The 23,814-nt window shown below is 37.9% G+C and overlaps 1 protein-coding gene across 6 annotated transcripts in view; it reads right to left on the reverse strand.

Annotated features, from left to right (window-relative positions):
* LOC133545406 (gastrula zinc finger protein XlCGF28.1-like) overlaps positions 1 to 23,526 on the reverse strand; it is an 85,088-nt gene extending 61,562 nt beyond the window's left edge. Inside the window, exons 1-4 of one of the 6 annotated variants that reach the window (XM_061890959.1) lie at positions 23,387 to 23,526; positions 12,977 to 13,167; positions 11,462 to 12,847; positions 7,305 to 7,466 (exon numbers count right to left, since the gene is read on the reverse strand). In XM_061890959.1, coding sequence (XP_061746943.1) covers positions 7,305 to 7,466; positions 11,462 to 11,585 — 286 coding nt within the window. In that variant the 5' untranslated portion in view covers positions 11,586 to 12,847; positions 12,977 to 13,167; positions 23,387 to 23,526. Of the gene's footprint in view, positions 1 to 4,657; positions 6,240 to 6,571; positions 6,679 to 7,304; positions 7,467 to 11,461; positions 12,848 to 12,976; positions 13,168 to 23,297; positions 23,367 to 23,386 lie in introns of those variants that run through there. The other 5 variants (XM_061890955.1, XR_009804819.1, XM_061890957.1 and 2 more) reach the window with 5 other exon arrangements.
* Positions 23,527 to 23,814: the final 288 nt, after the last annotated feature.

A 23,814-nucleotide genomic window follows, 5' to 3' on the forward strand; every position in this document is an offset into this window, starting at 1 on the left:
CGCCTTCCGCCCGATTGTAGCTGAGATAGGCACCAGCGCCCCCCGCGACCCTAAAGGGAATAAGCTGTAGATAATGGATGGATGATCTTGTACAAAATGTATATACACTAAATATTAAAGGTCTACTGAAACCCACTACTACCGACCACGCAGTCTGATAGTTTATATATCAATGATGAAATATTAACATTGCAACACATGCCAATACGGCCGGTTTAGTTTACTAAATTGCAATTTTAAATTTCCCGCCAAGTGCCGTGTTGAAAACGTCGCGGTGTGATTACGCGAATGATGACGCGTGCGTTTGACGTCTCGGGTTGTAGCGGACATTATTTTCCAGCCCGATCCAAGCTATAAGTAGTCTGCTTTAATATCATAATTACACAGTATTTTGGACATCTGTGTTGCTGAATCTTTTGCAATTTGTTCAATTAATAATGGAGAAATCAAAGTACAAAGATGGAGGTGGGAAGCTTTTAGGCTTTAGCCACACAAACAAAGCCGGTGTTTCCTTGTTTAAAATTCCCAAAGGTGAAGATTTACTATGGAACAGAGCGGTCAAGCGAACATGGATCCCGACCACATGTCACCCGGCAGGTTTCGGTGAGAAAATTGTGGTAATAAGTTGGCTCTTACCGTCGTCCTGCAGCTGCTGCGGCAACTATTACCTCGTCCCATGGAGACACTAGCGGTCCGTACACCCGTGGCCACACCCCTCTGATTTTCAGGTACTATATAATCTCACTAAAACACTAGCAACACAGCAATTGGCAGATAAGGGATTTTCCAAAATTATCCTAGTAATTGTGTCTAATCACATCTGAATCGCTCCCACTGCAATCGCCTTTTTTAATTTTGTATCTTTTTTTTTCTTTCTAGTCCTCCACTATCAATGTCCTCATCCACGAATCTTTCATCCTCGCTCAAATTAATGGGGAAATTGTCGCTTTCTCGGTCCGAATCGCTCTCGCTGCTGGTGGCTATGATTGTAAACAATGTGAGTGTCAGAAAGTGTTTTAGTCTTATCTTATTCTGACGCAGTTTTGAGATGTTAGATTTCCTGTGCTCTTAATTTGGCGATCTATTCTGAGACGTCATTTCCTGTTTGTAGCGTTTCTGCGTAGTATGGGCTCTTAGGTGATTGTGTAAACAGCATTATGTGCGTTCCTGACTAAAATCGTGCCTGAAAGCCTCTCTGTGGCCTACTCTCTGACCGGAGTCCTTGTCCTAAGAAGATATCAGACCAGCATTTCATATCCAGAGTAACCTACTCTATCACAAGGTCCTTCGAGCCGGATTGATAATCATCTGAAGACAACATGGAGTCAGAACAAGCCTCTGCAGATCCAGCAGCATGTTCTAGACCCCAACGAGAGAGACAACTGCCAGCACATCTTGATGACTATGAAGTTGGATACCAATCTCAACATATATCAACCGTAGCTGTTGATATTGGAGCCCCGACCCCTGGGAGGAGAGCATCATTTCCACGAAGCCCATCACCTGCCTCTCAACGCAGTAGAGCCAAGACTCAGTGTAGTTCCTGCTCGTCAGCCAGGAGGTCCACCACTGAGGGATTATCAGACCTACAGACTGCAATGTTGGAGGAGAGAGTAAAACAAATGGAACTGGCGGAAGTGCACCGACAAATAAGAGAGGAAAACCTAGCTGATGAGCAGTACCAGCTTCTGGACAAACAATCCCGAGAAGCTCTCCTGCAAAAGGAGGAACTTCTGAGAGAACAAGAAAGGCAACGACGTAAACTGGATGAGGACGCGGAGATGGCCTTAAAGACAAAAGAGGCAATTACGAGACGTCTTATGCTGCAACGTAAACTGGTAGAAAAGGAAATGGAGTTGGAGAAAGCTACTTTAATTACATCCTTCTTAAAGGAGGACACTCATAGTTCTGTTGTATCCAGGCCACTTGGCGAATGTGAGTTCAACTTTCGGTTCCCAGCTGATCAAAGTGGAGCACCACCATACTCACAAGGTGAGCTTGGATCTCGACACACTAGTCCGGCAGCAAATGCTCCACCATCAGCCCTTTCAGCCACAGCAGTTGATTCCACCGTCACAACCAGTCCGCCTTTACCCCAAGTCCACCTTGTTACTCCAGAGAATCAGCCTTCTACTACCGCAACTCTGAGGTATTAGCTATACCTTTGCTAACATATCTCCTCCTACCATAGTCCCTGCTACAGTTTACCCACTTCAACCACAGTCTTAACATGGCTGAAATCGGACTTATGCCGACACAAGGTCTTCGTTAGCACCAGAGTTGCGGAAATTCAAGAGTTGGTGGAAGGGTCAACATGGCGCTATGTCAGCACACATGAAAATCCCGCCGATGACCTCACTCGTTGTAAGACCCTCCATGAGCTTACCCAACCTAACCGATGGGGTCGAGGCCCACAGTTTCTCCTTCGGCATCCCGACACATGGCCGGAGCTAAATTTGAAGGAAGCTCAAGAACAAGATGAAGAGGAACTCCGAAAGACAGTGTTTTGTGGAGTCAAATCCTGTATTACACCCACAATGTCCATCTCCAACATAGATAACTGGGACGATCTCATCAAAGCCACTTACGAGAGCCTTCACGGGGCAGCTAGCAACCAGAAAACTTCTGCCATGACACCTGCAGAAGCACAGGAGGCCGAAGTTCACCTGCTAAGACAATCACTGAGTGAGGCCTTCCCTGAAGAAGTGGAAATGATTTCTGCTGACAAACCTATCCCCAAGCAAGGTCGCCTCATCATGCTCGCCCCTGAGTATGATAAAGCGATCGGCCTGATGAGAGTAGGAGGCCGGCTCCGTAGAGCAGAGGAATTAGATCCCGATGCTATGCATCCTATCATCCTTGATCCCAAAAACCATGTCACCAAACTCCTCATCAAAAGGTATAACAACCAACTTCTTCATCCAGGTCCTGAGCGAGTGCTCGCCGAAATGAGGAGGTGGTTCTGGATTCTGAGAGGAAGAGAATACATTAAACGGCACCAGCACAGCTGTGTGGAATGTCAAAAGTGGCACGCAAGCCCTGTAGCTCCTCAGATTGCTGATTTGCCCCCTGCACGACTCCGCCTATATACGCCACCATTCTGGTCAACAGGAGTGGACTGCTTTGGACCCTACAATATCAAGGTGGGTCGACGAACAGATAAGCGATGGGGAATTATATTTGAGTGTATGACGACAAGCTGTGTGCATCTCGACTTACTTGAAAGCATCGACACTGACGCTTTTCTAATGGCACTACGCCGCTTTATTGCTCGCCGCGGTAAGCCATTTGAAATCCTGGCCGACAGAGGGATTAATTTCCTAGGAGGCGCTGCTGAGCTGAAGGCAAGCTTTCAGACCTTGGAAGCATCTCTTCAAAAACAACTGGCAGGACAAAAGATCGAGTTCCGATTTAACCCTCCAAGCTCACCACATTTTGGAGGAACCTGGGAAAGAGAAATCAAGTCAATAAAGGCAGCTCTCCAAGTGGTAGTGCGGGAGCAGACTGTGTCCGAACCTGTACTGCAAACTGTACTGGTTGAAGTAGAAGGGATACTCAACGCTAAGCCGCTTGGGTACATTTCCTCAGATGCTGCTGATCCAGACCCAGTCACTCCAAATCTACTGCTTATGGGACAACGAGATGCATCGCTTCCACAGGCCATATGTGCATCCAGTGAGCTACTGAGCAGACGGCGGTGGCGACACAGCCAGGTACTAGCGGACAATTTTTGGTTCAACTTCATTCGATACCATCTTCCTGACCTACAGAAGCGGTCCAAGTGGCATAAGGACACGGACAATTTAACCACTGGACAAGTCGTGATGGTGGTTGACCCACAACTACCCAGGTCCCAGTGGTCAATCGGCAGAGTAGTCAAGACCTGCCCTGGACAGATGGCCGAGTCCGAGCAGCCCAAGTGAATATCAAGGGACAGACTTACCTGCGGCCCGTTGTACGCCTGGTGCGGTTGCCGGCTTGGGAAGATGAGAATGACACTGACTAACATAACACTTTCCTTCGAAGTTCAAATTTATAGCTAATTTTGGGGGCGGCTGTGTCTGAAAGGGTTTTAGTCTTATCTTATTCTGACGCAGTTTTGAGATGTTAGATTTCCTGTGCTCTTAATTTGGCGATCTATTCTGAGACATCATTTCCTGTTTGTAGCATTTCTGCGTAGTATGGGCTCTTGGGTGATTGTGTAAACAGCATTATGTGCGTTCCTGACTAAAATAGTGCCTGAAAGCCTCTCTGTGGCCTACTCTCTGACCGGAGTCCTTGTCCTAAGAAGATATCAGACCAGCATTTCATATCCACAGTAACCTACTCCATCACAGTGAGGATGTGAGGAGCCCTACAACCCGTGATGTCACGCGCGCATCGTCTGCTACTTCCGGTACAGGCAAGGCTTTTTTATTAGCGACCAAAAGTTGCCAACTTTATCGTCGATGTTCTCTAAATCCTTTCAGCAAAAATATTGCAATATTGCGAAATGATCAGGTATGACACATAGAATGGACCTGCTATCCCCGTTTTGATAAGAAAATTTCATTTCAGTAGGCCTTCATCATATTTTTGGTACTGTTTTGGATTTACTGACCTTTTTAGTAAAATGCTTTTTTCTTGCAATAGTTTGTAAAAATAAAAGTACACAATGTTGCTTTTTAATGCATGTACTTTACTGAAAAACTATAAATGTTGAAGCATATTAAAAGATTGTTACACAAACAACGTCACGCATGTTATATGTGCTGATGTTGTAGAAAGTCAAAATTAAAGTCATGACAGTTTAATACACATCCTGCAGTATTATTTGCTGCTGCTGTTCTCACCAGCACACTTGTGTTTCTTACACTGGTACTTATAAGAGAATCTTTCACCACACACACTGCAACTCAACACTTTCTCTCCTGTGTGTCTTCTCATGTGTACTACAAGGTTTGATCGTTCACAAAAGCTTCTGTCGCAGATTGAACAGGAATGTGATTTTTCACCAGTGTGTGTTCTCTTGTGTCTTTTCAAATGTTGACTTTCAGTAAAACCTTTACCACAGATTGAACAGGAAAAAGGTTTTGCACCAGTGTGTGTTCTTATGTGTACTTTCAAATATTCCTTCCTTGTAAAACCTTTACCACAGGTTGAACAGGAAAAAGGTTTTTCACCAGAGTGTGTTCTCATGTGCACGTTCAAATGGTTACTTTGTCCAAAACATTTTCTACAGATTGAACAGATAAAAGATTTATCTCCAGTGTGTATTGTTCTGTGTTTTTGCAAATATGAACTTCGTGCAAAACATTTACCACAGATTGAACAGATAAAACTTTTTTCACCAGTGTGTGTTCTCATGTGTACTTTCAAATATTGACTTTCTGTAAAACCTTTACCACAGAACGAACAAGAAAAAGGTTTTTCACCAGTATGTGTTCTCATGTGGGCTTTCAATTTGTTACTTACAACAAAACCTTTACTACAGATTGAACAGATTAAAGATCTTTCTCCAGTGTGTATTGTTCTGTGTTTTTCCAAACGTGAACTTTGTGCAAAACCTTTACCACAGATTGAACAGATAAAAGGTTTTTCACCAGTGTGTGTTCTCATGTGTACTTTCAAAATGCGACTTTCTACAAAACCTTTACCACAGATTGAACAGGTGAAAGGTTTTTCTCTAGTGTGTGTTCTCATGTGTGTTTTCAGATGCCAATGGTATTTAAATGTTTTCTCACATTGAGAACATTTCAAGTGAGTGTTGTCAGTGTGACATGTCTTATCATCTTTAGAGTCTTCATCATCAGTGTCAGGAGAGTGTGACGTTGTGTCCTCACTATCTGATAGTGGAGCTAAGAGCTTGTCTGCTTGTGATCCTCCACAGTGGTCTCCATCAGCTTCTGTTGTCATGTGTTGTGTTGAGCTGCTGCTTGGAGGCTCCCCCCCTCCCCTCTCCTCACTTTCACCTTTGACCTCATCATCTTCACCCTTCACAGGGACACCAGTCACTGGGCACTCCACCAGTCCTTCAAGATGATCTCCCTCCTGACTGATGCTGTGTTCCTCCTCTTCCTCTTTAATGTGGGGCGTCAGTGAGTCTTCCTCTTCCATTTTACAGGAAAGGGTCTGTGACAAAAAGGAAAAAGAGACGCCAGAGGGTCTGTGACACCTGGTCTTCCTCTTTGATGGATCCTTCTTCACCATCCTGAAGCTACGCTCCTGTTTTTCAGGCAAAAGTTTTTCTTCACAGACGTCTGCAGGACACAAAATGACAAACAGGCTTGAGAAATGTCCAGATTTGTTCAGTCACAGGAGGCACTCAGTATGTTTACATGTACTTAAAATAACAAGTTATTATATGGACAGGCCTGAAAACAAACACACTGCTCTTTACAACATTATTCACAGGAAAAGAAGACCACTTTTTTACGAGGGGTGGGCAATATGGCCTAAAATAATCTATATTGCCATAAATTCAATTCTACCTGAGCGCAGCTGGGATAGGCTCCAGCGGCCCCTGTGATTTTAATGTCAGCTAATGATGTGTAAACTTGGAGAAAAAATTAGGTTGTTTACAGTGTAAATCTGTACTCTGTATCGTTGTCTCTGCTATGACGCCATCTTGTGGTCGAGTTCACACACTGCGAGTGTTTTGGTTTGAAAGTGGATTTCATTTTGCTTCCTGCCTTGAACCTGGAGTAAAGTTTTGTCATTGATCTCACCAAGCAAAGTTTCTATACATACACATATACATATATATATACATATACACATACATACATACATATATATATATAAATAAATAAATGATAAATGGGTTGTACTTGTATAGCGCTTTTCTACCTTCAAGGTACTCAAAGCGCTTTGACACTACTTCCACATTTACCCATTCACACACACATTCACACACTGATGGAGGGAGCTGCCATGCAAGGCGCTAACCAGCACCCATCAGGAGCAAGGGTGAAGTGTCTTGCTCAGGACACAACGGACGTGACGAGGTTGGTACTAGGTGGGATTTGAACCAGGGACCCTCGGGTTGCGCACGGCCACTCTTCCACTGCGCCACGCCGTCCCTTATATATAGTATATATATCCCATCATGTCTTTTATAATGATTGTGAATAATGGAAAAATTCCCCAAAAAAGTGCAGTTCCCTCTAAATTCCAATGAAAAGATTTAAGACTAAGTCTATGAGCATGAACTGATGAGGTCTACTTGGATGACAGGACAAACGTCTTCTAAGACAAAGTGAAGAGTCCAGTTGTGATGGATTGAATGCCCTGAGAATAAAATGATATGTGGATGTTGTGCTTACTTGGACTGTGATGAAGCTGTGAGGACTCAGGTGGTTTGTCTTCATGCTCTTCAGTCTTCACAGAGACAACAGTCAGTGGAAACTTGCTGACATCAGCCTCCTCCTGTCCTAGAAGACACTCTACCTCATCTTCCTCTTTAATATGGGGGGGCTGCTGGACGTCTGTTGGGTAAATAAGTAAGTAAAATTAATAGAGAATAAAAATAGTTTTGTACTGACACTGTTAACACAATGACATTATTTGTGTGTTGTGTTAAAAGTGTGGAGCAAAACAACTAATAAAAACACGGGAATTACCTCATTTTGTCCCAGCCACTAAAATTAATTGAAAAGTGAGTACAAAAAAACGACTTGGCAATTTGAAAAGTTTTATAAGTACAAGGCAACATTGATTGAGACATTCTTAACTTTACACTCACTGATGTACAAACCCCGTTTCCATATGAGTTGGGAAATTGAGTGGATGTAAATATAAACGGAATACAATGATTTGCAAATCATTTTCAACCCATATTCAGTTGAATATGCCACAAAGACAACATATTTGATGATCAAACTGATAAACTTTTTTGTTTTTGCAAATAATCATTAACGTTAGAATTTGATGCCAGCAACACGTGACAAAGAAGTTGGGAAAGGGGGAAATAAATACTGATAAAGTTAAGAAATTCACATTAAACACTTATTTGGAACATCCCAAAGGTGTGCAGGCTAATTGGTAACAGTTGGGTGCCATGAAAGGGTATAAAAGCAGCTTACATGAAACGCTAAGTAATTCACAAACACGGATGGGGCGAGGGTCATCAATTTGTAAGCAAATTGTCGAACAGTTTTAGAACAACATTTCTCAACGAGCTATTGCAAGGAATTTAGGGATTTTACCATCTACGGTCCGTAAAATCATCAAAAGGTTCAGAGAATCTGGAGAAATCACTGCACATAAGCGATGATAGTACGGACCTTTGACCCCTCAGGTAGTACCGCATCAAAAACCGACAGTGTGTAAAGGATATCACCACATGGGCTCAGGAACACTTCATAAAACCCCTGTCAGTAACTACAGTTGGTTGCTACATCTGTAAGTGCAGGTTAAAACTCTGCTATGCAAAGCTAAACCCATTTGTCAACAACACCAAGGAACGCCGCTGGCTTCGCTGGGCCTGAGCTCATCTAAGATGGACTGCTGCAAAGTGGAAAGGTGTTCTGTGGTCTGACGAGTCCACATTTCAAATTATATTTGGGAACTGTGGATGTGGTGTCCTCCGAAACAAAGAGAAAAATAACCATCCGGATTGTTATAGGTGAAAAGTTCAAAAGCCAGCATCTGTGATGGTATGGGGGTGTGTTAGTGCCCAAGGCATGGGTAACTTACACATTTGTGAAGGCACCATTTATGCTGAATGGTCCATACAGGTTTTGGAGCAACATATGTTGTCATTCAAGCAACGTTATCTTGGACGCCCCTGCTTATTTCAGCAAGACAATGCCAAGCTACATTCAGCACGTGTTACAACAGCGTGGCTTCGTAAAAAAAGAGTGTGGGTACTTTCCGGGCCCGCGTGCAGTCCAGACCTGTCTCCCATGGAAAATTTGTGCCGCAATATGAAGCGTAAAATACGACAGCGGAGACCCCGGACTGTTGAACGACTGAAGCTCTACATAAAACAAGAATGGGAAATAATTCCACTGTCAAAGCTTCAACAATTAGTTTCCTCAGTTCCCAAACGTTTGAGTGTTGTTAAAAGAAAAGGTGATGTAACACAGTGGTGAACATGCCCTTTCCCAACTACTTTGGCACGTGTTACAACCATGACATTCTAAGTTAATTATTTGCAAAAAAAAAAGTATGAGTTTGAACATTAAATATTTTGTCTTTGTAGTGCATTCAACTGAATATGGGTTGAAAAGGATTTGCAAATAATTGTATTCCGTTTATATTTACATCTAACACAATTTCCCAACTCATATGGAAACCGGGTTAGTAAAGTGTGTAAATATTGTATTCTGTATACGGTCTATGACACCTAAACGTTATCTGTAAACCTAACCTTATTCTTTCAATGACATAGTATACTATAACTATAATATAATGGAAATTAAAAACATCTAATTCCAAAATCACTTAAAAAATCATTCATTATATGTTTTTGTCATCATGCAAAATACTTTTTTGTGGTCGTTTTGTTGGCTGGACCAAAATGATTTTTTACCAAAAACATGTTTCACTATGTGGTGTTTTATGGAGTATCTCCATCAACAATTCCTCTTTAGGAATTGAGGACCATCTACGACACACTGAAGGAAAGTCAGTCACCTTTATGTTCTTTTAATAAATCAAGTGTTGACTACTTTGGTTATTGAACATAAATGTTTACTTTCACCTATTGTTGCATGTAAGTCACAATCAGGAAGTAAAATCATAACTTTAATTAGATTTGATTAGAGTGTAAAATGTATTTGGTGAGTGTGTGAGTTGTGTGTAAACATGTTGATACATGTTTACATCTTCTTGGGGACTGGAACACATATGTCCCGAAAGGATGCACCCATTTTTAAAACCTTCACTAAGCTGTGCCACCAACATTGTCTCACTTAGCTCATTAAGCAAACTACCAGGGTGACTGAGTCCTTCTAAACCTTCATAGACTTTGTTGGTACTTCTGACCAGTCTAAGATCACCACAAGTGGAACTACTGTATGCGGCGTAAGTGATCATTCCATCATTTTCTGTATCTATAAAGAAAAATAGAACTGAGGCTGACGGCCACAAAACAAACAAAGCTACAACCCTCGAGACCTAGACTTGGAAGGCTTTCAATGACAAACTGGCAAATTTAGACTTGCGGTACTTGCAAGTACACATGTGTTTGGGTTAATTCCTAACCTTAGAAAAGCAAATAACTCCACAGTCAAAGTGGGTGACAATATTATAACAAACAAAAATGAGATTACCTATCTTGGCTGCATCCTAGAGACTAATCTCTCTAGTGAAAAAATGACTACTAAGGTAGTCAAAGAATCAACCGACAAATTCTGTTCTTACTAGTGTTGTCTCTATACCTATATTTTGGTAGTTTTCACAATAAAAGGGACCACAAAAAATTGCATTATTGGCTTTATTTTAACAAAAAATCTTAGAGTACATCAAACATGTGTTTCTTATAGCAAGTTTGTCCTTAAATAAAAAAGTGAACATACTCGACAACTTGTCTTTTAGTAGTAAGTAAACAAGCAAACAAAGGCTCCTAATGTAGTCTGTTGACATATGCAGTAACATATTGTGTCATATATATTGTATTATTTTGTCAAAATATTAAGGATAAGTGGTAGAAATTGGATTATTAATGAACTTGTTTATTTACTGTTAATATCTGTTTTCACATGTTCTATCTACACTTCTGTTCAAATGTAATCAGTTATTCTTCTGTTGTTTGGATACTTTACATTAGTTTTGGAGGATACCACAAATTTGAGTATCAATCTGATGCCATACACCAACATACACCACTAAAATACCCATGCAGCTGACTAGATACTTACAAAATGTAAAATATATTCACCATTATAACACCAGAGGTAGTTCTACGAATCTCATGCAACCCAGATGTCACCCCAAAAAAGGTTCTAATTTGTTTGCCTGCTTACCACCAAAATGTGGAACTCCCTAGCAACAGCCATAAAGGAGTGTAAATCCCTTACTTCCTTCAAAGCCACTTTGAAAATACATTACAGGCTGTGGCTACTCGTAACTGGGAATAGAAAAAAAGCCTTTTACCTTTTTTTAAATTAAATGCTCATTTATTTTCTTGCAGTATATTTGCATTTTAAATGCTAAGTTCTACATAGTACTGTGTTCTGTGGGAGTTAAAAAATATTTCAACTGAAATCATCTCAGGCTTTCTTGTAGCAGTGAATGTGTACCGTGATGAAAGTGAACCCTTTTCTATGCAAACTTCTCATAACTCCTTCAATCAATCAATCACACATTGTTACAAACTGAGAGGAACATCAACCTCAAACTGTCTCGTTTTCATGAAGAATCTAAATCAAAGCATTGCATCATCCCCACAAGACAAAGCATCTTCCCATTGAAGAAACGTGTTAATAATGAAATATAAAGTTAGTAAAGATGTAAGAAGTGTAAGAATCAAACAAACCTGTTCTGCGTAATACAACTTGATGTTTCTTGAAAACAGCGTCCAGTAGTTGATGTTGTCGCTCCTTCTCCTCTTTTGTTGGACAAAGTTCCTCCTCATACTTTGCTATCGTTCTTTCGCACATTTTCACAAAATCACAACACTTTACTCTCACACTTGATCTCTACTTAGCGATGTGTTGATAACGTCCGCGTCTCTTTGTTAGCAGCTAACAAGCTAAGCTAACTAGCGAGCTAAGCTAACTAAAAAGCAAAGATGGCACGAGAAGCGGCACAGTGCTTTTAGCGCATCGAGACGACTTTATCCTTAAAGGAAGAATGAAATACGTATCCTATACGCCGTAAATATTTCAAACTGGATAACAAATAATAAGTGACTTATTAGCGTATTGTGCACGTCTCTTCTCCGCCGATGTGCTTTCACGACAGTTAGCACACTTGACGTTACAAGGCAGTACTGCTCTATTCTGCGCGAAGCTGGAATGACGTCACAGCCGAGTGTACGAAGAGGTAGCTCTATATAAGATATTGCCTGCTGTCACTGATACCATGCTTTTCTTTTCTGTATTATTTACTTGAATACCAATGTGATATAAAATAGTGTCTTCTTTCTAAAAAAATAAATTCAAAGTATATCAAACCAAGCTTTAATGTTGTGGTTCAGTGGCGCCCCCGTGCGACATTCATTGCAATTACAAGAGTGAAAGTGGTAGAAATTGTAGCGATATTACTGCGAGATTTCTTTAAATTTACCCTTCCGCGTGTTTTTATTGTTGTTCCCTTTTACTCCTAGGGGTTTTGTTAGGAGGATTGGATTTAATGTGATGTGTTTTATATTGCTGAGTAAAATATTAAACAAACATTGACTCATGTTGTATTGAAAGTACCTGAATGTGTCTATACATTGTTTACGTATGTTTAATTGTTCAATAAAAAATTAAATAAATACTCAAAAGTGGAGCTGGTTGGCAAATAACCTCTTATATTAACATAAATGATGTTGAAGTCATATTACATGACATTAAATCAATATATTACAGGCCTACTGAAATTAGATTTTTTTATTTAAACGGGGATAGCAGGTCCATTCTATTTGTCATACTTGATCATTTCGCGATATTGCCATATTTTTGCTGAAAGGATTTAGTAGAGAACATCCACGATAAAGTTTGCAACTTTTGGTTGCTAATAAAAAAGCCTTGACTTTACCGGAAGTAGCAGACGATGTGTGCGTGACATCACGGGTTGTAGGGCTTCTCACATCCTCACATTGTTTACAATGTGAGCCTCCAGCAACAAGAGCTATTCTGACCAAGAAAGCAACAATTTTCCCATTAATTTGAGCGAGGATGAAAGATTTGTGGATGAGGAAATTTAGAGTGATGGACTAGAAAGAGAAAAAAAAGGCGATTGCATTGGGAGCAATTCAGATGGATTTAGACATTTACTAGGATAATTCTGGGAAATCCCTTATCTTTCTATTGTGTTGCTAGTGTTTTACTGAGTTAAATAGTACCTGATAATCGGAGGGGTGTGGCCACGAGTGTGTTGACGCCAGTCTCTCAAGAAGCTGCAGCACGACAAAAGCTCCGCTGATCTCCGGTAAGAGGCGACTCATTTCCACAATTTTCTCACCGAAAACTGCCGGTCGACATGTAGTCGGGATCCATGTTCGCTTGACCGCTCTGATCCAGAGTAAAGCTTCACCTGCGGGAATTTTAAACAAAGAGATACCGTGTGTTTGTGTGGCCAAAGGCTAAAAGCTTCCCACTTTCACCTTTCTACTTTGACTTCTCCATTATTAATTGAACAAACTGCAAAAGATTCAGCAACACAGATGTACAAAATATTGTATAATTGCGCGATGAAAAGAGACGACTTTTAGCCGTAAGTGGTGCTGGGCTAATTTGTCCCCTCCAACCAATAACGTCACAAACACGCGTCATCATTCTGCGACGTTTTCAACAGGAAACTCCACGGGAAATTTTAAATTGTAATTTAGTAAACTAAAGTGGCCGTATTCGCATGTGTTGCAATGTTAATATTTCATCATTGATATATAAACTATCAAACTGCGTGGTCGGTAGTAGTGGGTTTCAGTAGGCCTTTAAATGTAATTTTAATAGTTGGCAAGTAAACAAAATGCATTTGCCATACCTAATTGTATTATATCAATTATAATTCAAGCCCACACAATACAACATGTATTCACACTTTGTTGTGTGAAACTATTTTACACAAACTTACATTCAATTATAGTAATGATTTTAATATAATAAGATGTATAACAGTGTGTGTTCTGGATCTAAATTAATTCATGGAAAATAAATAGTTAAACAATCTTTTTAATGAGGTAGCATCTTTTTCACCTGAAAACAAATCTACTTAAGTGTGCAAATAAAGTGTTACCTATTATTTGTATTACATTTGAATAAAACCTTATTGAGCATATTAACACAATTATGTTAGAAAATGTGGCAAGTATGAAAAATGTCATTTTAATTTGTGTACAAGATGTAGAATGACAATGATATTGACCCACCATAAAACAAATCAAGAAGATTGGAGCATGTGGAAAGAAGTTATGACTGTTATAATTTTCCACCACAAGGGGGCGATGTTGGTGTCGATATCAATGAATCGTCATAATCAGAACCCGACCTAAAGGCCTCATATCAGTTTGCAAGGCAATCCGATCATCGAAAGAGAAGTAAAGACAATTTGATGGTTGATGGCGAGGGGCAGTTTTGGCCGCCAGGCTCCGCCCACCACCAATGGGTACCAACAGGTACTGACCCATTATGCACGACAGGGTGTCATCATCACCATTTGTACCAACTCTGAGTACAATCTCAGTTTGTGGAGCCAAGTTAAAGATGTGTAAAGTTCCGTGGCGAGCCATCAGGTCAAAGTTTGGTCAAAGTCCTGAGGAGGAGTTTGTTCAAGTACCACCCCTTTTTGGCTTTCAAATATGGGTTCTTGAGACTTTTACGTTCCTCCTGTCATGATAGACGCCGCTGGCAATTTGCGTGGCGATACGTGAATCTGGGGCGAGGGGCACCATTTTTCACATTTTCAAGAGTTAATATTTGATGTTTGGCTTCAGGGCTCCTAAAGTATCTCAATTTTTTGCTTGCAAGATTTGGAGAGTGTTGGTGCATAATAAGGCCCTGAAAAATGTGATCCGAGTTGATTTTTTTTTTTCAAGCCTGAATAAACGTTGAAGTCAAAGAGTTGATTTCAAGTCCTGCAGGTTCTCAGCAGCACACTTTGTTTGTCCAGCTGCTTGTTAGAAGTGAATCTTTCCTCACACACGCTGCACATTCTATCACATTCTAGAACTATCCTTTAGCCACGCCCCCTCGGGTAATATACTTCCAGTGTTGTGACCTCTGTTTACAAATTGTCAGCTCCAAAATATACCTTCTCACTGGCTACTCGGCCTGTGAATCTTTGGCCTCCACACGATTCCATTCAGAAGCCATTCTCCATTCAAAAGCAATACTTGGATACCAGTTCTTTGATAAACTACATCCCTCCATAAAAAAGACAAACAGCTCTAAAAATACTTGATATGAACCAATAGAATATATAATGAATCTACTCAGGTCACATAGTTTATAAGAAGGATAATTAAGTTGGATAAATGAGTTATAATTGCAATGGTCTTGCAGACAACAGAAAAAGAAAACTTATATTTATGTGGCTGAAGGAAGAAAAACAAGATATTTTTACTCTTCAAGAAACGCATTTAACACATTTAGATGCAGAACAATGAAGAAAAGAATGGGATGGTCCGATTTCCAGTGGTATACTATTCCCATGTATTGAACTTTGGGCTAAATACTTATTGCTATTTGGGAAAGTTTGTCACCTTTTGTAATTACAACTTAAGCTTTGCAGCATATTCAGCTTTTGAAGGAGTTACCACCAACAAAGTTTTAGGTAACTTGTGTTACTTTTCCAAAAAAGTCGCTGAAACTCCTTTCATCCAATCACAAAATCTTGTCTTGCACCTGAGCCACACTAGCAAACGTTAGCTTACTGGGGTCAATGAGCTAGCAGCAGCTTTCTGAGGAACATAGTTTATAACTTTATATATAACTTTAAAGTTATAGTTAGCGTTAATGGTGTGGAATGTACCGGCAGAAGTGCACTTTGAAGTGCACAACGCACACACAATCTCACCTACTATGTTGGTGTCATATTTCAATGTCCTTCATACAGCAGCACCAACACCACAGCTGTGCTTCATTTCTACATTCATCTTCACACTCGGCGAGATATAGATTTAGATTTAAAATGTAGTTTTAAATTTAGCGCTTCAAGTTTGATTGAAGATTTAGACTTAACATTTAGCGCTCACATTTGGATTTAGATTTAAGTTTAGATTTAACATGAAATGCTGACATTGAGCGCTCACATTTAGAGATAGATTTAGATTTAAAATTTAGATTGAAGTTTTAGCACTCACTATTAGATAATTTACTTTTAGCACTCACTATTAGATAATTTATTTTTGACATGTAGGTTTAGATTTCAGATTTAGGTCTAGTTTTAACATTTAGGGTTCACATTTACATGTAAGATTTAGGTTTAGATTAAACATTTAGATTTAGATTCAAGATTTAGGTTTAGTTTTAACATTTAGCACTCAGATAAAGATTTAGATTTAGGTTAAGATGTAGGTTTAGATTTAACATGAAGCGCTTACATTTAAAGGCCTACTGAAACCCACTACTACCCACCACGCAGTCTGATAATGATGAAATATTAACATTGCAACACATGCCAATACGGCCTTTTTAGTTTACTATATTGCAATTTTAAATTTCCCGAGAGTTTCTTCTTGAAAACGTCACGTAATGATGACGTGTATGCGTGACGTCACGGACTGTTAGGAAATATGAGCGCTGCACACGCACACAGCTAAAAGTCGTCTGGTTTATCCGCATAATTACACAGTATTTTGGAGATCTGTGTTGCTGAATATTTTGCAATTTGTTCAATTAATATTGTCGAAGTCAAAGTAGAAAGATGGAGTTGGGAAACTTTAGCCTCTAGCCACACAAACACACGGTGATTCCTTGTTCAGTTCAAAATTCCCGGAGGTGAAACTTTACTATTGATCAGAGCGGTCAAGCGAACATGGGTCCCGACACCCCTCCGACTATCAGGTACTATTAAACTCACTAAAACACTAGCAACACAACTGAAAGATAAGGGATTTCCCAGAATGATCCTATTAAATGTGTCTAAAAACATCTGAATCCGTCCCAATGCAATCGCGTTTTTTATTTTTTAACTAGATTTTTATTTCATTTTTTTTTATAGTCCGTCGCTATCAATATCCTCAAACACAAATCTTTCAACCTCGCTCAAATTAATGGGGAAATTGTCGTTTTCTCGGTCCGAATAGCTCTTTTTGTTGGAGGCTCCCATTAAAAACAATGTGAGGATGTGAGGAGCCATCAACGGGTGACGTCATCGTCTGCGACTTCCGGTACAGGCAAGGCTTTTTTGTTAGCGACCAAAAGTTGCGAACTTTATCGTCGATGTTCTCTACTAAATCCTTTCAGCAAAAATATGGCAATATCGCGAAATTATCAAGTATGACACATAGATTGGACCTGCTATCCCCGTTTAAGAACATCTCCTTTCAGTAGGCCTTTAACATTTAACACTCACATTTAGATATGGATTTGGATTGAAGATTTAGATTTATATTGACAATTTAGCACTCACATTTAGATATAGATTTTGATTTAAAATTTAGATTTAGATTGAATAATTAGCATTCAAATTTAGATATAGATTTAGATTTAAAATTTACATTGAAGATTTAGCACTCACTTTTAGATAATTTTTAACATTTAGGTTAAGATTTAATATTTAGGTTTAGATTCAACATTTAGATTTTGATTTAACATTTAGCGCTCACATTTAGATATGGATTCAAGATTTGGGTTTAGATATAACATTTAGATTTAGATTTAAGATTTAAGTTTAGTTTTAACATTTAGCACTCAGATTTAAATTCAGATTTAAGATTTAGGTAAAATTTAAGATTTTGGTTTAGATTTAACATGAAACGCTCACCTTTAAACAGATTTTGATTGAAAATGTAGATTTATATTGAAAATTTGGCACTCACATTTATATTATATATATTTAGATTTAAAATTTTAATTTATATTGAAGATTTAGCATTCAGATTTAGACATACATTTAGATTTAAGATTTAGATTTAAATTTCAGACTTAGATTAAAGATTTAGCACTCAAATTTTGATGCAGATTTAGATAGAAAATTTAGATTTATATTGAAAATTTAGCATTCACATTAAGATATAGATTTAGAATTTAGAATAAGATTGAAGATTTAGCATTCACATTTAGATATAGATTTAAAATTTAGATTTAGATTGAAGATTTAGCATTCACATTTAGATATAGTTTTAGATTTAAGATTTAGATTCAGATTGAATATTTAGCATTCACATTTAGATATAGATTTAGATTCAAGATTTAGATTTAAAATTTAAACTTAGATTGAAGATTTAGCACTCCATCCATCCATCCATTTTCTACCACTTATTCCTTATGGGGTCATTGGTGCCTATCTCAGCTACAATCGGGCGGAAGGCGGTGTACACCCTGGACAAGTCACCACTCATCGCAGGGCCAACACAGATAGACAGACAACATTCACACTCACATTCACACACTAGGGCCCATTTAGTGTCATATTTAGATAATTTAGTTTTAACATGTAGGTTTAGCTTTAAGATTTAGCTTTAGATTCAAGATTTAGGTTTAGTTTTAACATTTAGCGATCAGATTTAGATTTAAGATTTAGGTTTAGATTTAACATGAACCACTCACATTTAGATATAGATTTAGATTCAAAATTTAGATTTATATTGAAAATTTAACACTCACATTTAGATATAGATTTAAAATTTAGATTTAGATTGAAGATTTAGCATTCACATTTAGGTATAGATCTAGTTTCAAGATTTACATTAAAGATTCAGCATTCACATTTAGATATAGATTTAGATTTAAGATTCAGAGTTAAAATTTAGACTTCGATTGAAGATTTAGCGGCTTCACGGTGGCAGAGGGGTTAGTGCGTCTGCCTCACAATACGAAGGTCCTGCAGTCCTGGGTTCAAATCCAGGCTCGGGATCTTTCTGTGTGGAGTTTGCATGTTCTCCCTGTGAATGCGTGGGTTCCCTCCGGGTACTCCGGCTTCCTCCCACCTCCAAAGACATGCACCTGGGGATAGGTTGATTGGCAACACTAAATTGGCCCTAGTGTGTGAATGTGAGTGTGAATGTTGTCTGTCTATCTGTGTTGGCCCTGCGATGAGGTGGCGACTTGTCCAGGGTGTACCCCGCCTTCCGCCCGATTGTAGCTGAGATAGGCGCCAGCGCCCCCCGCGACCCCGAAAGGGAATAAGCGGTAGAAAATGGATGGATGGATGGATGAAGATTTAGCACGCACATCTAGATGATAATTTAGTTTTGTAACATATAGGTTTAGATTTATGATTTAAGTTTAGATTCAAGATTTAGGTTTAGCTTTAACATTTAGCGCTCAGATTCAGATTGAGATTTAAGATTTAGGTTTGGATTTAACATGAACCACTGACATTTACATATAGGTTTAGATTGAAAATTTAGATTTATCTTGAAAATTTAGTACTCACATTTAGATATAGATTTAGATTCAAAATTTAGATTTATATTGAAGATTTAGCATTCAAATTTAGACAAATTCAGATTTAGACTTAAAATTTAGACTTATATTAAAGATTTAGCACTCACATTTGGATATAGATTTGTATTAAAAATGTAGATTTATATTGAAAATTTAGCACTCACATTTAGATATAGATTTAAAATTTAGATTTTGATTGAAGATTTAGCATTCACATTTAGATTGAAGATTTAGAATTCACATTTAGATATGGATTTAGATTGAAGATTAAGATTTAAAATTTAGACTTGGATTGAAGATTTAGCACTCACATTTAGATATAGATTGAGATTCAAAATTTAGATATTGAAGATTTAGCATTGAAATTTAGACATTAAGATTTAGATTTAAAATTTAGACTTAGATTGAAGATTTAGCACTCATATTTAGATATACATTTAAATTTATATTGAAGATTTAGCATTCAAATTTAGACAAATTCAGATTTAGATTTAAAATTTAGACTTAGATTGAAAATTTAGCACTCACATTTAAATATAGATTTAAAATTTAGATTTTGATTGAAGATTTAGCATTCACATTTAGATTGAAGATTTAGCATTCACATTTAGATATGGATTTAGATTTAAGATTCAGATTTAAAATTTAGACTTAGATTGAAGATTTAGCACTCACATTTAGATATAGATTTAGATTCAAAATTTAGATTTATATTGAAGATTTAGCACTCATATTTAGATATACATTTAGATTTATATTGAAGATTTAGCATTCAAATTTAGACAAATTCAGATTTAGATTTAAAATTTAGACTTAGATTGAAGATTTAGCACTCATATTTAGATATAGATTTAGATTTATATTGAAGATTTAGCATTCAAATTTAGACAAATTCAGATTTAAAATTTAGACTTAGATTGAAAATTTAGCACTCACATTTAAATATAGATTTAAAATTTAGATTTATATTGAAGATTTAGCATTCAAATTTAGACAAATTCAGATTTAGATTTAAAATTTAGACTTAGATTGAAAATTTAGCACTCACATTTAGATATAGATTTAGATTCAAAATTTAAATTTATATTAAAGATTTAGCATTCAAATTTAGACAAATTCAGATTTAAATTTAAAATTTAGACTTAGATTGAAGATTTAGCACTCACATTTAGATATAGATTTAGATGGAAAATTTATATTTATATTGAAAATTTAGCACACACATTTAAATATAGATTTAAAATTTTGATTTAGATTGAAGATTTATCATTCACATTTAGATTTAAGATTTAGCATTCACATTTAGATATGGATTTAGATTTAAGATTCAGATTTAAAATTTAGACTTAGATTGAAGATTTAGCACTCACATTTAGATAATTTAGTTTAACATGTAGGTTTAAATGTAGGATTTAGGTTTGGATTCAAGATTTAGGTTTAATTTTAACATTTAGCGCCCAGATTTAGATTGAGATTTAAGATTTAGGTTAAGATTTAGGTTTAGATTGAACATGAAGCACTCACATTTAGATATAGATTTAGATTGAAAATTTAAATTTATTTTGAAAATTTAGCACTCACATTTAGATATAGATTTCGATTAGGGGGGAAGATTCTTTTTTTTTTGTCAAGAAAAAGGGAGGTTTTTTGGGTTGGTGCACTAATTGTAAGTGTATCTTGTGTTTTTTTTTTAACGTTGATTTAATAAAAATAATATATATATTAAAAAAATAATAAAAATAAATAAATAATAAATAATTCTTCTGCGGCCCAGTACCAATCGACGGCCGCGGTCCGGTGGTTGGGGACCACTCGTCTAAAGGGAACACACACAAAGAATGATTAGGATACATTTAGGCAAGATAATCGGCAATAATACAACAGGATATGTATAAATCATATAATATAAGATACTCTGCAATGTCTTATAAAACAAATATACAAAGAAATGTACATGGACTATTAAAGCAGTCCATTAGAGATGAATGGAGAATAAGCACTGTTAATTTACACAGTGCTTTAAACCTGGTCTGTGTCGCCCTCTAGTGGTAGGATAGGGTAACTACTGTGTAACAAGAAGTATTAACAGGGCGAAAATTGAGCTGGCGAATTATATCGTCAAGCAGAAACATTGTTGCAAACAAACACTCGGTTAAGGCTACATCTAACACATTAAAGGCATTTTAGCATCAATAACCGTGTTATATTTGACTTATACTTACATTTTAGTAAGGAACGCACACAATGCTGTTTACACAATCACCCAAGAGCCCATATTACGCGGGAACGCTACAAACAGGAAATGACGTTTCTGACTAGATCGCCAAATTAAGAGCACAGGAAATCTAACATCTCAAAACTGCGTCAGAATAAGATTAGACAAAAACACCTTTTGACAATTAGTTTTTACAGTGTAAGTACATGAATACAGCCCATGTGACATACTCCGCTGCAGTAGGTGGCAGTATGCACCTTTCATGTCATTGCTGCAAGCTGCCCTTCAACTAAAGGAAGAATTGCTCGAAGGTTCTTTGATGTCAAAGAGCTGCTACTTCAAAGAGCAGGATCTTTTAAAGCCGGATCGTTCACCAACCACCCATCACAATGGTGTTGGGAGCCTGAAATGCTAACAACGTCTTCATCTCATATCTTTTTGCACTCAAACTAATTAGTTACTTACTTTTAAAATCAGCTTTTTACATGAAAAACATGAGCCAAGAAATAAAGCAGGAAAAATGTGCAAATTCCAAAAGGTGAGAACGTTGATGGAGCAGCGACTCAATGTTATTGTTGAAGAAATATTTGGAGTGTTGGAAAGACCCGTAGCAAAGTACGAGGAGGAACTTTCTAGGACAAAGGAGGAGAACAAACGTCTACAAGAACTACTGGACGCTGTTTTCCAACCTCAAGTTGTGCTACACAGAGCTGGTTTGTTGACATCTTTTTACCTTATCATGTCACCTAAAAGTCCATTCAAAAAGAATCCACAGCTTGTATATTGCTCACTAAATTATTGGATGACACTCTTGATTTGTGGATTTTATTTGACATTGTCTTCATGATGATTATCCTGGAGAAACAAGATTTTTCTTATTTTAGATTTGTTTGTGTTTTATAACAGACGGAAAAGTCCAGAACATTCGGGAGATGACACCTTTTTAAAATGAGTGATTCATCTATTTTCTATTTGACATTAAAATCATTGTGTTGAAAGCCTCTGCATGAATTTAGACATAGAAACAAGTTGCAAGATTAGAATGTATGAAAGGCTTTGATGTGTAGATCTGGAGCTTTGTTTCAAATGAAACATATTTTGCTAAAACAAAAAATGTAACATGACATGAGGGAAGACGTTTCTACTTTAACTCCGTTACATACTACATGACTTCTTCACCACTCAGTGGCTTAGTGGTTACAGAGTCCGCCCTAATATCAGTTGGTCGTGAGTTCGAACCCCAGCCAAGCCATACCAAAGACTACAAAAATGGAACCCATTACCTCCCTGCTTGGTTTGCAATTGGGGTTTAAATCACGGGTACTTTGAATTGACTTTTTTTCCCCCGGGACGTGAAAAACGTGGTCAACCAAGCCAAGATGGCTGTTGTGCAGCAACCTGTGAGCCAACTCTCTTTGAGTACACAAAGGGCCCAGATCACGGGTAGCAAACATAGGTCCCACGGGCCGGATAAGGCCCTCCTGTTCTACAAGGCTTAAGTCTGACATACCAATATGTGTTTTGATACGCTCGAATAAAATATTATGATTGACAGTATCGAAAGCAGCGCAAAGATCAACAAAAAAGTATATATATTTTTAAATATACTTAATCTCCTATGTCCATCATAACTATACATATAACTTCTTAGAAGTCCTTATAGACAACCAATTAACATTAAATTAAAACTACTTTGACTATAAACCAGTCCCAATGCCAAAAAAAAGCAACACAAAGTGCACCCGTTGGAAAAGGTTCGCTACCAAAAAATACATATTTAACTCTTTGTAGTAAAATATGTAAGTTCCAGTCCAAATGCGAAAAAAAAGCAACATAACGTGATTCAAAAGCTTTCTAGGAGCAATGCTATGCTACCTCACAAGACATAACTACCTTACCTCATTGTTTGGCTTAGCTTGATTATGAACACATTGCTCTTGCACAAATGATAGTCAACAACCTCCATTTATAAGAAAGACGTGCTTACCTTTTCGGTATAAACAGCTTATTTTCGTGTTCCGTCAGCCGACATGTCCTGCACTGCAGAGGAACCTCCTTCAGTTTGGGGACCAGGTGTAGTCCATTGGTAATCAGGGAAGGGATATGAGCCCAACAGCGAGTGCAGTACCAGCTACAGCCTATGAGGGGGCTGCTGTGCAAATGTCTCACACTCAAACTAACCAGTAAACATGGTTTATGGGGAAAAAAAGCTTAAAAATCACTTAGGCATCTTCAGAATGGATTTGACTATTATTTAAAAAGGTTTCCTTTTAGGAGACCTTTGTTTTTGTCCCCATAACGTCAAAGGTCCCCTAAAGTGACTTTGTAAACAGAGCGACATCCCCAATAGGTAAGCATTGCCAGAACACACACACGCACGCGCGCGCACACACACACACACTGACAATAACCAAA

This window comes from Nerophis ophidion, linkage group LG28 (assembly GCF_033978795.1).
Source record: "Nerophis ophidion isolate RoL-2023_Sa linkage group LG28, RoL_Noph_v1.0, whole genome shotgun sequence".
Taxonomy (NCBI): Eukaryota; Metazoa; Chordata; class Actinopteri; order Syngnathiformes; family Syngnathidae; genus Nerophis; species Nerophis ophidion.